Source organism: Pristiophorus japonicus, chromosome 11 (genome assembly GCF_044704955.1).
Source record: "Pristiophorus japonicus isolate sPriJap1 chromosome 11, sPriJap1.hap1, whole genome shotgun sequence".
Classification (NCBI taxonomy): Eukaryota; Metazoa; Chordata; class Chondrichthyes; family Pristiophoridae; genus Pristiophorus; species Pristiophorus japonicus.
The window spans coordinates 153,142,141-153,158,593 of NC_091987.1; the positions used below are offsets into that span (position 1 = coordinate 153,142,141).

Sequence of the window (16,453 nt, forward strand, 5' to 3'; positions counted from 1 at the left end):
TCGGCCTTCAATCCCATCAATTTCCCCAACACAATTTCCCGACTAATAAGGATTTCCCTCAGTTCCTCCTCCTTACTAGACCCTCTGACCCCTTTTATAACCGGAAGGTTGTTAGTGTCCTCCTTAGTGAATACCGAACCAAAGTACTTGTTCAATTGGTCCGCCATTTCTTTGTTCCACGTTATGACTTCCCCTGATTCTGACTGCAGGGGACCTACGTTTGTCTTTACTAACCTTTTTCACTTTACATAGCGATAGAAACTTTTGCAATCCGTCTTAATGTTCCCTGAAAGCTTCTCCTCGTACTCCATTTTCCCTGCCCTAATCAAACCCTTTGTCCTCCTCTGCTGAGTTCTAAATTTCTCCCAGTCCCCGGGTTTGCTGCTATTTCTGGCCAATTTGTATGCCACTTCCTTGGCTTTAATACTATCCCTGATTTCCCTTGATAGCCACGGTAGAGCCACCTTCCCTCTTTTATTTTTACGCCAGACAGGAATGTATCATTGTTGTATTTCATCCATGCGGTCTCTAAATGTCTGCCATTGCCCATCCACAGTTAACCCCTTAAGTATCATTCGCCAATCTATCCAAGCCAATTCACGCCTCATACCTTCAAAGTTACCCTTCTTTAAGTTCTGGACCATGGTCTCTGAATTAACTGTTTCATTCTCCATCCTAATGCAGAATTCCACCATATTATGGTCACTCTTCCCCAAGGGGCCTCGCACAACGAGATTGCTAATTAATCCTCTCTCATTACACAACACCCAGTCTAAGATGGCCTTCCCCCCTAGTTGGCTCGTCGACATATTGGTCTAGAAAACCATCGCTTATGCACTCCAGGAAATCCTCCTCCACCGTATTGCTTCCAGTTTGGTTAGCCCAATCTATGTATATTAAAGTCACCCATTATAACTGCTGCACCTTTATTGCATGCACCCCTAATTTCCTGTTTGTTGTAACAAATACCACGGCACTGTTCAAAGAAGGTCATCGGAGGACCTGCTGGTGTCCTGGCCAACAATTATCCCTCAACCGGTGCCACCACAATAGATTAACTGCCCATTTACCACCTTGCTGTTTGTGGGATCTTGCTGTTCACTGACTGGCTGCCGTGTTTTGCCCACATCACGACAGTGAAGCACCATGGGATGTGCTGAGGATGTGGGAGGTGCTATATAAGTGCAAAGTCCTTGCATCTTTCTTCCTTTTCAATTTTGCTGAGGCGGATCTTAGAATTGCATCTAACCATGTATGCTTTTGTCCTACAGAATGGTCTGCCCACACCAGAGAAACCGTACCTGTTTAATGGGGACTTTGTTGACAGAGGGAAAAATTCCATGGAGGTTATAATTATCCTGTTTGCATTTCTTCTGATCTATCCCAACGATGTGCATTTAAACAGAGGAAATCACGAGGATCATATTATGAACTTAAGGTGAACTCGCGTGTCTCTCGGTCCTTTTCTTTGACATAACCCGTTGGGACTTAGAGTTCAGAAGCTTGTCAGTGGATTAACATCCAGAAGTTTGCAATAACAATTTTGTATCAGAATATCTATCTTAAACATGAATCCACTGAACCTGTACTGCCAGGAGGCTCCATCCAGAGAGAGGACGGGCCCGAGACTCAGCACTACACAACCTGCTCCATCTTCAGTACACAATCCCATTGCATGTGGCTACCCACTGGAAATACAGCAAGTGTACATTTACCCTTGTACTGTATAAGCAAGGTCTCAGTTAATGCAGAAAACAGATGGGAGGGAAATTGTGGTCGGAGGCTTCCTGCGGGCGAACGCCTCTGACCGAAAATGATTTTAACGGAAATACCTGGTGATCCCGGAGGACGGTAGGATTGCATTCCGAGCCCTAGTTGCTCAGTCCAGCGTACGGGAACATGTCTTCCAGGATCATATGTGTATCCTGGGGTCATGTGAGCCTGGGCCACCAATCACAGTGTAGTATTCTCATTCATGGTAATGGGCGCTCTGAACTCCAAACTCCATTACTGTCAATGAGAATACCCCTAAAATCAAAAAAAACACACACACAAATAAAAACACTTCACTTTCTAAAAATTAATAGAAATTGCAGTAAATTACATGTTTTAGAGAAAAATTTATTTTTTTGAATTTAAAACAAAAATATTTTAATAGTGCTAAAAATAAACTTGCCTTAATCGCCAGGATTTTTAACATAAAAATAAGTAATAACTTTTAACTTTTCTATGTTTTAAAACTCTTGCACTGGTAAAAGTAAGCTATACGCCTGCTGTTACCGGGTGTAAGAGTTTGAAGGGGAGATTCACTGGGCAGGAGTTGGACAAATAGCCCCAATCTCCGCCCGTGAAGGTCCTTCTCCCGCGGATCGCTGCGATCTGTTTTGACAGTTTGCAAAAGCAAGTTCGCGGTGCATGAGCATCGCCGCCTAAAACCAGCATTTGCGGGGCCTCTTCAGACACTGGCGCACATCGCACACAGCTGGAGAGGACGCAATCTTCAGGGCCAATAGATGCATAAATGCTTCCTGGTTTCTTTCATGGTCCTAGAAAATGTCCTCGATACTATCTTGTCACTCTCCAAGAACATGAACGCACTGCCTGAAAGGATGCTGGAAGAAGATTCAATAGTAACTTTCATAAGGACATTGGATAAATACTTGAAGGGGGAATGAGCAGGGGGAGTGGGACTAACTGAATCGCTCTTTTAAAGAGATGGCACAGGCTCGATGGCCGAATGGCCTTCTATTCCATGAGTTTATCAGTCAACTTCTTTGGCACTGCTCCAGTGAAAAAAAACCTCAAAATAATCTCCACTCATCCACAATCTAAAATAAGTTACCTGTACTTACTAATGCCACATATTTGCCTTGTAAACAGACAGATAATTGAATTGAATATGTTTTAATGTGTATACAAGTATATCCAGCATGAAGGTCATTCTTTAACATAACATGGGGAATGATTTAGCACAGTGAGATACTCCACAACATGTAATCTTATACATTCTCAACTACTGTAATAAAAAGCCGAGGGTCTCGTGAACTACTTGTTATTGAGTGCGATTGAATGATAACTTTCCTGATGGTAATGACTATCAACGCACACTGTGACACGTAGCGATGGTTCTCCACCTCATCACGTGGCATACATTGCCCATTTATTTTAAATTGTTTCAGATACGGTTTTACAAAAGAAGTTATGCAAAAGTACAAGGTAAGGATTTTTCATCTTTATTTATTCCTGATTATAAACATTCCCTCCGTCCCTCCACCCTCTACATTCCCTCCCTCCACCTTCAACATTCCCTCCCTCCCTCCACCTTCAACATTCCCTCTCTCCCTCCACCTTCTACATTCCCTCTCTCCAGTGGATTCGTGTGATGCTGCAAAGTGATCAAGGGTATGTGTCACACACTCTGTGATCTACTGGTGCTGCTCGAGGCCACCAGCCTCTACGTGTGGGCTATGGTGGCCTCACTGGAGTATTTGATGCTCCCTCCTGCTGTGGGAGTGCTTCGACTGCAAAGAGAAAAGTAGGAAGGGTTCAGAAAGGGTTACTCTCCTGTTGTGGCACACAATAGGCAAGACTGTGTGAATGTTCCAGTGGATTCCGTTCAATCTGTTTGGATGTTGCATGAGCTCCGTGAGCAATTGTTAGGAGGTTAGAGGAATATAACATAGCGGCTGTAGGTGATCTTTCTGAGAGCCATAGCGGCAGTGGGCATGTATTGCGAGAAAGGATATAAGTTAGTGAGTTCATGTGCATCAATCATTAGAAGGCAATGGGTGTAGAAGTTAATCTTTCCTATGTATTGTGAAACCCACCCCACAGACAGTAAGACTTTTGAGAGGGACCATATGCATGAAAGACTTCACATAGTGTGAGAGATTGATGTTAGAAGGAAAGGAGGCATACATAAATGTGAATGGTACTTACCTTGATGAATCTGGTAAGGTCGTTGAGCTTTTAACGACACTGCGTGGCAGTTCTGGCCATAGTGTCTGCAGCAGAAACCTCCTGAGCTATGTCCCTCCACAGCCTTTTAAACACAGGTGGGAGTGGTCTGGCTCCCCCAGTAAGATGGAGTGAGGACCACCTCCTCCCCACTGTGTGGACTAAAGCCTCACTTGGCTCATTACTGAAGCGCCTGGCATGCTGCCTTCCCTCCTGCTCCTTCATCTCAGCAGAAGTGGCTGAAGTGGGGCGGTTCATATGCGCCTGCGCGCAGGAAACTGCCACGCCTTGCATTAGCGTTTGTGACCGAGGGAAAACAACACTGTGCATGTGCAAAATGGCCTCCTCCCTTAATGATGCTAGTTTCAGCTCGGGCGCACAAAGCCCATTGTGCAACACCTGACTTAACGCCAACACTTCTCCAACTTACTTTTTCGCAGAAACTTGCAATCAAAGGCACAAACTTTTTTCAGGCGCTAACTTTATCGCCCCCAAAATCCAAAAACTCCAAAATCCAGTCCATTGAACTCCATCTACCACAATTTTGCCCACTCACTGAGTCGATCAATGTCCCTTTGTAACGTTCTGCTCCCATCTACATTATTGACTGTTCCCCCTAGCTCAGTGTCAGCAGCAAACGTGGATATACGGCTCTATATTCCATCATCTAAGTCATTTCTAAATATAGTGAATAGCTGAGGCCCCAGTACAGCTCCCTGGGGACACATCCTGCCCATTGGAGCACACACCCATTATCCCCACTCTCCGTCTCCTACCCCTGAACCGATTCCCTACCCATGTGAGGAAGACACTGGAATCATCATGTGATCTTTATCTGGACTGCAACCGGTTTCTATTTTGACAAGAAATAAAGAAGTGACTTTCCAAGGTGCAAGTTCTTCCAGATCCTGACACTGACCCCTCTAAACTTGTTTATATTTTGAGTTTTGAATTTGTTGTGGTGGATTTCACAGAGTAACCTCTCTCACTGCCGTTCCTTGTGAAAGGTAAAGCAGACTGATAGACTGTGGGCTGTGGAGACTGCTTATGTATCCTCTCTAGATAGACCTGTACAAAATTAAACTGGCAGAACCTGGCTACAAGATCGGGTTTCTTTGAAGAATCCTCTCCTGCACGATCTAATTTCTAGGCTGCTGTCCTGATCTTACAGCGAGGGGTGGGGTTGTAGACGGTGTCGATACAAGGCAGCGAAGGGATTGTGTTCCTTCCCGTTTCCTGTTTCTATAAGGAACGCCGTGTCTTTTACCTACCAATACCTCACCTACTCAGTATCTCCACCTCATTCATTCTGGGCAGCCGTGAGGCCATTAGCTGCCCCAGACCTCCAGCCTGCCAGTTGGAACTGGTCAGTAAAGGGTGCATGAGTGTTAGGGAAGGACTTTGCATCTGACTGTCCTTCCCTCCCTGGGGGAAACTGCCTGGCCAACTGCAGTGTCCATAGGTGGGGGACCTGGGCCATGAACACACATCTTCCAGTACGTTGACACGTTCCTCCTTAACTCCCCTCCCTATCTCTGTAATCGCCTTCAGCCCCACAATCCCCCAAGATATCTGCGCTCCTCTAATTCTGCCCTCTTGAGCAGCCCTGATTATAGAAACATAGAAAATAGGTTTAGGAGCAGGCCATTCAGCACTTCGAGCCTGCAGCACCATTCAATATGATCATGGCTGATCATGCAACTTCAGTACCCTATTCCTGCTTTCTCTCCATACCACTTGATCCCTTTAACCGCAAGGGCCACATCTAACTCTCTTTTGAATATATCGAACAAACTGGCCTCAACAACTTTCTGTGGTAGAGAATTCCACAGGTTCACAATTCTCTGAGTGAAGAAGTTTCTCCTCATCTCGGTCCTAAATGGCTTACCCCTTTTCCTTAGACTGTGACCCCTGGTTCTGGACTGCCACAACTTCGGGAACATTCTTCCTGCATTTAACCTGTCCAATCCTGTCAGAATTTTATATGTTTCTATGAGATCCCCTCTCATTCTTCTAAATTCCATTGAATATAAGCCTAGTCGATCCAGTCTTTCTTCATATGTCAGTCCTGTCATCCTGGAAGACAGTCTGGTGAACCTTCGCTGCACTCCCTCAATAGCAAGAATGTCCTTCCTCAGATTAGGAGACAAAAACTGTACACAATATTCAAGGCGTGGTCTCACCAAGGCCCTGTACAACTATAGTAAGATCTCCCTGCTCCTATACTCAAATCCTCTCACTATGAAGGCCAACATGCCATTTGCCTTCTTCACCGCCTGCTGTACCTGCATTCCAACTTTCAATGACTGATGTACTATGACACCCAGGTCTCGTTGCACCTCCCCTTTTCCTAATCAGCCACCATTCAGATAATAATCTGCCTTCCTGTTGTTACCACCAAAGTGGATAACCCTACATTTATCTACATTATACCGCATCTGCCATGTATTTTCCCACTCATTTAACCTGTCCAAATCACCCTGCAGCCTCTTAGCATCCTCCTCACAGCTTACACTACCACCCAGCTTGGTGTCATCTGCAAACTTGGAGATATTACATTCAATTCCTTCGTCTAAATCATTAATGTATATTGTAAATAGCTGGGGTCCCAGCACTGAACCTTGCGGTACCCCACTAGTCACTCCCTGCCATTCTGAAAAGGACCGTGTATCCCGACTCTTTGCTTCCTGTCTGCCAACCAGTTCTCTATCCACGTCAGTACATTACCTCCAATACCATGTGCTTTAATTTTGCACACTAATCTCTTGTGTGGGACCTTGTCAAAAGCCTTTTGAAAGTCTAAATACACCACATCCACTGGCTCCCCTTATCCATTCTACTAGTTACATGCTCAAAAAATTCTTGAAAATTTGTCGAGCATGATTTCCCTTTCAAAAATCCATGCTGAATTAGATCGATCCTGTCACTGCTTTCCAAAAGCGCTGCTATTACATCTTTAATAATTGATTCCAACATTTTCCCTACCACCAATGTCAGGATGACCGGTCTATAATTCCCTGTTTTCTCTCTCCTTTTAAAAAGTGGGGTTACATTTGCTACCCTCCAGTCCATAGGAACTGATCCAGAGTCTATAGAATGTTGGAAATGACCACCAATGCATCCACTATTTCTAGGGCCACTTCCTTAAGTACTCTGGGATGCAGACTATCAGGCCCTGGGGATTTATCGGCCTTCAATCCCATCAATTTTCCTAACACAATTTGCTGACTAATAAGGATTTCCTTTAGTTCCTCCTTTTTGTTAGACCCTCAGTCCCCTAGTATTTCCGAAAGTTTATTTGCGTCTTCCTTAGTGAAGACAGAACCAAAGTATTTGTTCAATTGGTCTGCATTTCTTTGTTCCCCATTATAAATTCATCTGATTCTGACTGTAAGCGACCTACATTTGTCTTTATTAATCTTTTTCTTTTCACCTAACTGTAGAAGCTTTTACAGTCAGTTTTTATGTTCCCTGCAAGCTTACTCTATTTTCCCCCTCCTAATTAAACCCTTTGTCCTCCTCTGCTGAATTCTAAATTTCTCCCAGTCCTCAGGTTTGCTGCTTTTTCTGGCCAATTTATATGCCTCTTCCTTGGATTGAACACGATCCCTAATTTCCCTTGTTAGCCATGGTTGGGCCACCTTCCCTGTTTTATTTTTACGCCAGACAGGGATGTACAATCGCTCAACCATTGGTGGCCGTGCCTTCTGTTGCCTAGGCCCCAAGCTCGAGAACTCCCTCCCTAAACCTCTCTACCTCTCTTTCCTCCTCCAAGACGCTCCTTATAACATACCTCTGTGACCAAGCTTTTGGTTATCTGCCCTAATTTCTTCTTGTTCTACGGTGTCGAAATTTTATCTCATAATACTCCTGTGAAGTGCCTTGGGACATTTCACTATTAAAGGCGCTATGTAAATACAAGTTTTTGTTGTTAACTACCCACCGTTTCGCGAGCCTCCGGTTGCTTTGCCCTGGAGAAATCTCAGCTTCAAAATGTTTGTGGTCAATAAATGTCTGTTAAAATAAAATGTACTGCAGCATGTTGAAAGCTCATATTGGTCCTTTGTCTAGTTACACGGGAAAAAGATTCTTCACCTTGTACAGGAGGTGTTCAGCTGGCTGCCGTTGGCGACGATCATTGACTCTAAGGTGCTCGTTGTCCATGGAGGTATCTCGGATACAACTGACCTGGACTTCCTGGCTTCAATAGAACGACACAGAGTGAGGGGGATATGTTATTTTGCATGCATCACGACTTAATGGGAGCTCATTTTCCTGTGTGTTCCAGTCAATGAACTCTGCAATGAAAATGGTAGGAAAGTCCAAGTGATGTAATCTCTATTCAAAGCACTCCCTTCTGTCTCAGCTGTGGCTCAGTGGACAGCACCCTCGCCTCTGAGTCAGAAGGTTGTGGGTTCAAGTCCCACTCCAGGAACTTGAGCACATAAATCTAGGCTGGCACTCAGTGCAGTGCTGAGAGAGTGCTGCACTGTCAGAGGTGCCGTCTTTTAGATGAGACATTAAACTGAGGACCTGTCTGCTCTCTCAGGTGGATGTAAAAGATCCTATAGTCACTATTTGGAAGAAGAGCAGGGGAGTTATCCTCGGTGTCCTGGCCAACATTTATCCCTCAATCAACATAACAAAAAAACAGATTATCTGGTCATTATCAGATTGCTGTGTGTGGGAACTTGCTGTGCGCAAATTGGCTGCTGTGTTTCCCACATTACAATCGTGACTACACTCCAAAAAGTACTTCCTTGGTTGTAAAGCACTTTGAGAAGACCGGTGCTCCTGAAAGGCGCTATATAAATGCAAGTCTGTCTTTCAGATTTGTAATAATTTAGTAATAAGTATGTATTTTGCTTCAGAATATCCCATCAAATTTACTTCCTTAGATGTGCCATTGTAAGTCCCGCTCCCTGTCCAGTTACTCTGGCCATTATTGTGAGGGGACTATGTGTAGATTGGATCCTCTTCATTGACCCTGATGGACCAGCCTGGGAGCCAATCAGGAGCTGATGCTTCTGAACATCTCCCCGCTGACTGAATACAAAATCATGGATTTTCCTTTCATTATTAGTAGTAAACTGATCATAGCATTCTATAACATTATATAGGATTGAATAGGATATATTCCGCCGGCGTTTATGCTCCACTCGAGCCTCCTCCTGTCTTTCCTCATCTAACTCTATCAGCATAATCCTCTATTCCCTTCTCCCTCATATGTTTATCTAGCCTCCCCTTAAATGTGTCGATACTATTCGCCTCAACCACTCCCTGTGGTAGTGAGTTCCACATTCTCACCGCTCTCTGGGTAAAGAAGTTTCTTCTGAATTCCTTATTGGATGGCTTGGTGACTATCTTATATTGATGGCCCCTATTTATGCTCTTCCCCACAAGTGGAAACACTCTCTCTGTATCCACTCTATCCAAACCTTTCATAATTTTAAAGACCTCTATTAGGTCACCACTCAGCCTCTTTTTCAAGAGAAAAGAGACCCAGCCTGTTCATCCTTTCCTGATATGTATACCCTTGCATTTCTGGTATCATCCTTGTAAATCTTCTCTGCACCTTCTCCAGTGCCTCTATATCCTTTATATAATATGGCGACCAGAACTGTACTCAGTACTCCAAGTGTGGTCTAATCAAAGTTTAGCATAACTTCCCTACTTTCCAATTCTATCCCTCTAGAAATAAACCCTAGTGCTTGGTTTGCTTTTTACAGCCTTGCTAACCCGTGTTGCAACGTTTAGTGATGTGTGTATATGTATCTGAGATCCCTTTGTTCCCCTACCCCACCTAGACTCGCACCCTCCAAGTAATAAGTGACCTCCCTATTCTTCCTCCCAAAATGTCATACCTCACATAGACTCAGTTAACCATTTTATGTTAATTGTAATTTCCAATATGATCATAACTATCCATGATAGCAAAGATATTCTTGACTTTTGATTGCGGCTAATGTTTTAACCTGATGTAATCAAAGAGGCTCTGTCGAGAATATTCATTGAATGTGGTGCAAAACTGAAGTTCCAAGACAGTAAATAATATCTAGATCATAGAATGATACAGCACCAAAGCCATTCGGCCCATCATGCCTGTGATTGCTCTTTGAAAGAGCTTTCCAATTAATCCAACTCCCACGCCCTTTCTCACTCTGTAAATTATTCCCCTTCAACTATTTATCCAATTTCCTTTTGAAAGTTATTACTGAATCTGCTCCCACCGCCCTTTCAAGCAGCGCGTTCCCGATCACAACAACTCGCTGCATAAAAAACATGTCTCCTCATCTCCCCTCTGGGCCTTTTGCCAATCACCTTAAATCTGTGTCCTCTGCTTACTGACCTTTCTGCACTGGAAACACTTTCTCCCAAACTACTTGAGCAAAACCCTTCATCATTTTGAACACCTCTATCAAATATCCTCTTAACCTTCTCTGCTCTGAGGCGAAGAACTCCAGCTTCTCCAGTCTATCCACATAACTGTAGTCCCTCATCCCTGGAACCATTGTAGTAAATCTTCTCTGCGCCCTCTCGAACACCTTGACATCCTTCCGAAGGTGCGGTGCCCAGAATCTGACAAAAAACTCCATAACATAAGAACATAAGAATTAGGAACAGGAGTAGGCCATCTAGCCCCTCGAGCCTGCTCCGCCATTCAACAAGATTATGGCTGATCTGGTCGTGGACACAGCTCCACTTACCCGCCCGCTCCCCATAACCCTTAATTCCCTTATTGGTTAAAAATCTATCGATCTGTGATTTGAATGCATTCAATGAGCTAGCCTCAACTGCTTCCTTGGGCAGAGAATTCCACAGATTCACAACCCTCTGGGAGAAGAAATTCTTTCTCAACTCGGTGTTAAATTGGCTCCCCCGTATTTTGAGGCTGTGCCCCCTAGTTCTAGTCTCCCCTACCAGTGGAAACAACCTCTCTGCCTCTATCTTGTCTATCCCTTTCATTATCTTAAATGTTTCTATAAGATCACCCCTCATCCTTCTGAACTGCAACGAGTAAAGACCCAGTCTACTCAATCTATCTTCATAAGGTAACCCCCTCATCTCCGGAATCAGCCTAGTGAATCGTCTCTGTACCCCCTCCAAGGCTAGTATATCCTTCCTTAAGTAAGGTGACCAAAACTGCACGCAGTACTCCAGGTGCGGCCTTACCAATACCCTGACAAGTTGCAGCAGGACCTCCCTGCTTTTGTACTCCATCCCTCTCGCAATGAAGGCCAACATTCCATTCACCTTCCTGATTATCTGCTACACCTGCAAACTAACTTCTCAGAGTCATTCATGTTGCACAACTAATCATTCTGTGCTCCTCAGTGATCATAAGCACTATTTGCCACAAGTGAATCCTTGTGGTGATGAAGGTCAATTGGAGTTTTTCACCCAGGTCGGGTGGCACCGTTTAATGTTTTATGTTTTGCAGGTGAACTCCAAAAAGAGTTTCATGCACAAGGACACCCAGGTCCCTCTGCACCGCAGCATGTTGTAATTTCTCCCCATTCAAATAATATTCTCTTTTACTGTGTTTTTTTCCCAAGGTGGATGACCTCACACTTTCTGACATTGTATTCCATCTGCAAAACCTTAGCCCATTCGCTTAACCTATCTAAATCTCTTTGCAGCCTCTCTGTGTCCTCCACACAACCCGCTTTCCCACTAATCTTTGTGTCATTTGCAAATTTTGTTACACTACACTCTGTCCCCTCTTCCAGGTCATCTATGTATATTGTAAACAGTTGTGGTCCCAGCACCGATCCCTGTGGCACACCACTAACCACCAATTTCCAACCCGAAAAGGACCCATTTATCCCGACTCTCTGCTTTCTGTTAGCCAGCCAATTCTCGATCCATGCTAATACATTTCCTCTGACTCCATGTACCTTTATCTTCTGCAGTAACCTTTTGTGTGGCACCTTATCGAATGCCTTTTGGAAATCTAAATACACCACATCCAATGGTACACCTCTATCCACCATGCTCGTTATATCCTCAAAGAATTCCAGTAAATTAGTTAAACATGATTTCCCCTTCATGAATGCATGTTGCATCTGCTTGATTGAACTATTCCTATCTAGATGTCCCGCTATTTCTTCCTTAATGATAGCTTCAAGCATTTTCCCCACTACAGATGTTAAACTAACTGGCCTATAGTTACCTGCTTTTTGTCTGCCCCCTTTTTTAAACAGAGGCGTTACATTAGCTGCTTTCCAATCCGCTGGTACCTCCGCAGAGTCAGAGAATTTTGGTAGATTATAACGAATGCATCTGCTATAACTTCCTCCATCTCTTTTAATACCCTGGGATGCATTTCATCAGGACCAGGGGACTTGTCTACCTTGAGTCCCATTAGCCTTTCCAGCACAACCCCCCTAGTGATAGTGATTGTCTCAAGGTCCTCCCTTCCCACATACCCGTGACCAGCAATTGTTGGCATGGTTTTTGTGTCTTCTACTGTGAAGACCGAAGTAAAATAATTGTTTAAGGTCTCAGCCATTTCCACATTTCCCATTATTAAATCCCCCTTCTCATCTTCTAAGGGACCAACATTTACTTTAGTCACTCTTTTCCGTTTTATATATCTGTAAAAGCTTTTACTATCTGTTTTTATGTTTTGCGCAAGTTTACTTTCGTAATCTATCTTTCCTTTCTTTATTGCTTTCTTAGTCATTCTTTGCTGTCGTTTAAAATTTTCCCAATCTTCTAGTTTCCCACTAACGTTGGCCACCTTATACGCATTGGTTTTTAATTTGATACTCTCCTTTATTTTCTTGGTTATCCATGGCTGGTTATCCCTTCTCTTACTGCCCTTCTTTTTCACTGGGATATATTTTTGTTGAGCACTATGAAAGAGCTCCTTAAAAGTCCTCCACTGTTCAATTGTGCCACCGTTTAGTCTGTGTTTCCAGTCTACTTTAGCTAACTCTGCCCTCATCCCACTGTAGTCCCCTTTGTTTAAGCATAGTACGCTCGTTTGAGACACTACTTCCTCACCCTCAATCTGTATTACAAATTCAACCATACTATGATCACTCATTCCGAGAGGATCTTTTACTAGGAGATCGTTTATTATTGCTGTCTCATTACACAGGACCAGATCTAAGATCGCTTGCTCCCTTGTAGGTTCTGTAACATACTGTTCTAAGAAACAATCCTGCATGCATTCTATGAATTCCTCCTCAAGGCTACCCCGTGCGATTTGATTTGACCAATTGATATGTAGGTTAAAATCCCCCATGATTACTGCCGTTCCTTTTTCACATGCCTCCATTATTCCCTTGATTATTGCCCGTGAAGTTATTATTTGGGGGCCTATAAACTATGCCCACCAGTGACTTTTTCCCCTTACTATCTCTAATCTCCACCCACAATGATTCAACTTTTGTTCATTAGAGCCAATATCGTCTCTCACAACTGCCCTGATATCATCCTTTATTAACAGAGCTACCCCACCTCCTTTCCCTTCTTGTCTATCTTTCCGAATTGTCAGATACCCCTGTATGTTTAATTCCCAGTCTTGGCCACCATGCAACCACGTTTCTGTAATGGTCACCAAATCATACCCATTTGTAATGATTTGTGCCGTCAACTCATTTACTTTATTTTGAATGCTGTGTGCATTTAGGTAGAGTGTTTTAATCCTAGTTTTTAAACCATGATTTTTAGTTTTGACCCCTCCTGCAGCCCCTTTATATTCATATATATTGTCCCTTCCTATCACCTTGTGGTTTACACTTACCCCAGTGCTACTCTGCTCTGTTGCCTCCTTCCTTTTGCATTCTTTCTTGGGATCCTGTTCATCTGAGCTCTCACCCATTCTAACTAGCTCAGAGCCCTCTCCTGTGTTCCGAATACTCCTTGCATTGAGGCACCGAACTTTCATGCTTGCCTTTTTATTACACTTTGACCCTTTAGAATTTTGCTGTACAGTGGCCCTTTTTGTTTTTTGCCTTGGGTTTCTCTGCCCTCCACTCTTACTCATTTCCTTTCTGTCTTTTGCTTTTGTCTCCTTTTTGTTTCCCTCTGTCTCCCTGCATTGGTTCCCATCCCCCTGTAATATTAGTTTTAACTCCTCCCCAACAGCACTAGCAAACACTCCCCCGAGGACATTGGTTCCGGTCCTGCCGAGGTGCAGACCGTCCGGTTTGTACTGGTCCCACCTCCCCCAGAACCAGTTCCAATGCCCCAGGAAGTTGAATCCCTCCCTGCTGCACCACTGCTCAAGCCATGTATTCATCTGAGCTATCCTGCGATTCCTACTCTGACTAGCACGTGGCACTGGTAGCAATCCCGAGATTACTACTTTTGAGGCCCTATGTTTTAATTTAGCTCCTAGCTCCTTAAATTCGTCTCGTAGGACCTCATCCCTTTTTTTAACCTATATCGTTGGTACCAATGTGCACCACGACAACTGGCTGTTCACCCTCCCTTTTCAGAATGTCCTGCACCCGCTCCGAGACATCCTTGACCCTTGCACCAGGGAGGCAACATACCATCCTGGAGTCTCGGTTGCAGCCACAGAAACGCCTATCTATTCCCCTTACAATCGAATCCCCTATCACTATCGCTCTCCCACTCTTTTTCCTGCCCTCCTGTGCAGTAGAGCCAGCCACAGTGCCATGAATTTGGCTGCTGCTGCCCTCCCCTGATGAGTCATCCCCCTCAACAGTACTCAAAATGGTGTATCTGTTTTGCAGGGGGATGACCGCAGGGGACCCCTGCACTACCTTCCTTGCACTGCTCTTCCTGCTGGTCTTCCATTCCCTAGCTGGCTGTGAACCCTTCACCTGCGGTAAGACCAACTCGCTACACATGCTATTCACGTCATTCTCAGCATCGTGGATGCTCCAGAGTGAATACACCCTCAGTTCCAATTCTGCAACGCGGACCGTCAGGAGCTGGAGGCGAATACATTTCCCGCACACGTAGTCGTCAGGGACACCGGAAGTGTCCCTGAGTTCTCACATGGTACAGGAGGAGCATATCACGTGACTGAGCTCTCCTGCCATGACTTAACCCTTAGATATACTTAAATTGGCAACAACAATGCTAAAGTTTACTCACTGGTATAGAAGAGAAAAAAGAAAAACTACTCACCAATCACCAGCCAATCACTTACCCCCTTGGCTGTGTCGTCACCTTTCTGTTTCTTTCTACTTCTTTTGTGCCTTCCCCTTGTAGTTGCACAAGCCTATCGCTGAACTCGCACTGCTCCTGGTCTCGCTCGCCTTTTATAGGCCTCTCCAATCCCCAGAACTCCTGCCTCTCGCCGAACTCGCGCTGCTCCTGGTCTCACTGGCCTTTTGTAGGCCTCTCCGATCCACGGAACTCCCACCTCTCGCCGAACTCGCGCTGCTCCTGGTCTCACTGGCCTTTTGTAGGCCTTTCCGATCCACGGAACTCGCGCTGCTCCTGGTCTCACTGGCCTTTTGTAGGCCTCTCCTGTGGTGTATGTAGCACACAAATCACTGACTCCACACGGTCTGGTGTAAGTCTAACTGCTGTGACCTTCGTCCTTTATTGTTCAGCTCCAGAGTGCCTCCCAGGTGTGGTGGTCAGCCTTATATAGTCCTTGTTACAGGTGCTACCAGGGTTTCCCACCGCAGCGCCCTCTGTGGTGTGGCATAGTACTTACATTACATTTAAGGTACTGGGACGATACACACATCACTACATAACATCACCTACCCCCCCCCCCCCCCCCCACCTCGACGCAGGACAACGATACACAAATCATTACATAACATCACACTTGTCCAACGGAAGGCAGGTGGGCATAGACAGTGCGTTAGTATGGTACATATTATCTGGTACATTAACTGGTTATTGACTGGTAGCGGAACCTTGATTTCCTTGTTAACCGTTATCATTAATTGTACTTCATCCATTATTTTACACAAATACAGTGGCCATTCAGCATAAAAAAAGTAATTCTTATTATAAATTCACTATCTCACATTAACATAGCTCATTTTAGACTCGCTCTGCCAAATAGAAGTCCTTTGTGGGGACCACCTCTTTGTAAGGCCCTTTTAAGACTCCCAGGTGCATTTTCTCTTTAAGGCGCCATCTTTGATGCAGGAGGATTCCACGAGGCTTCTCCTTGGGCGCCGCCATCTTTGATGCTCTGCAGCTCCGACACGATGCCGCCGCCATCTTCTTCTCCGCCGCTCCGGATGCCCTCCGCCGTCGCAGCCTCTGCTCCCCTCCGCTGCCACCTGACTTGCCGCCTCTCCTGCGGCCGTCGTGGCCTCTCCAGCGGCCGCACTTGCCACGTCCCCCGTGGCCTCCGTAGCGGCCTTCCCTGTGGCCGCCGACCGACGTTACCAGCTCCTCGGTGGGGCCCGCCCAACGGCCTCTTCCTCTGCGGGGACTTCCGAACTGCCAGCCCCTGGATCCCTCAGCACCCCGCCCGCAGCACCCCGCCGGCTCAACCCCCGCTCACTAGGCCCCTCTGTGCAGGGCTGCTTGCCTGTGGGTG

The 16,453-nt window shown here is 45.1% G+C and overlaps 1 protein-coding gene across 6 annotated transcripts in view; it reads left to right on the forward strand.

Moving 5' to 3' along the window:
* The window catches only part of ppef1 (protein phosphatase, EF-hand calcium binding domain 1), a 197,430-nt gene that overhangs the window by 144,643 nt on the left and 36,334 nt on the right, over positions 1 to 16,453 (forward strand). For 5 of the 6 annotated variants that reach the window (XM_070894194.1, XM_070894192.1, XM_070894195.1 and 2 more), the window contains 3 exons: positions 1,272 to 1,438; positions 3,180 to 3,216; positions 8,029 to 8,178. In XM_070894194.1, coding sequence (XP_070750295.1) covers positions 1,272 to 1,438; positions 3,180 to 3,216; positions 8,029 to 8,178 — 354 coding nt within the window. The remainder of the gene's footprint in view (positions 1 to 1,271; positions 1,439 to 3,179; positions 3,217 to 8,028; positions 8,179 to 16,453) is intronic. The other variant, XM_070894196.1, reaches the window with a different exon arrangement.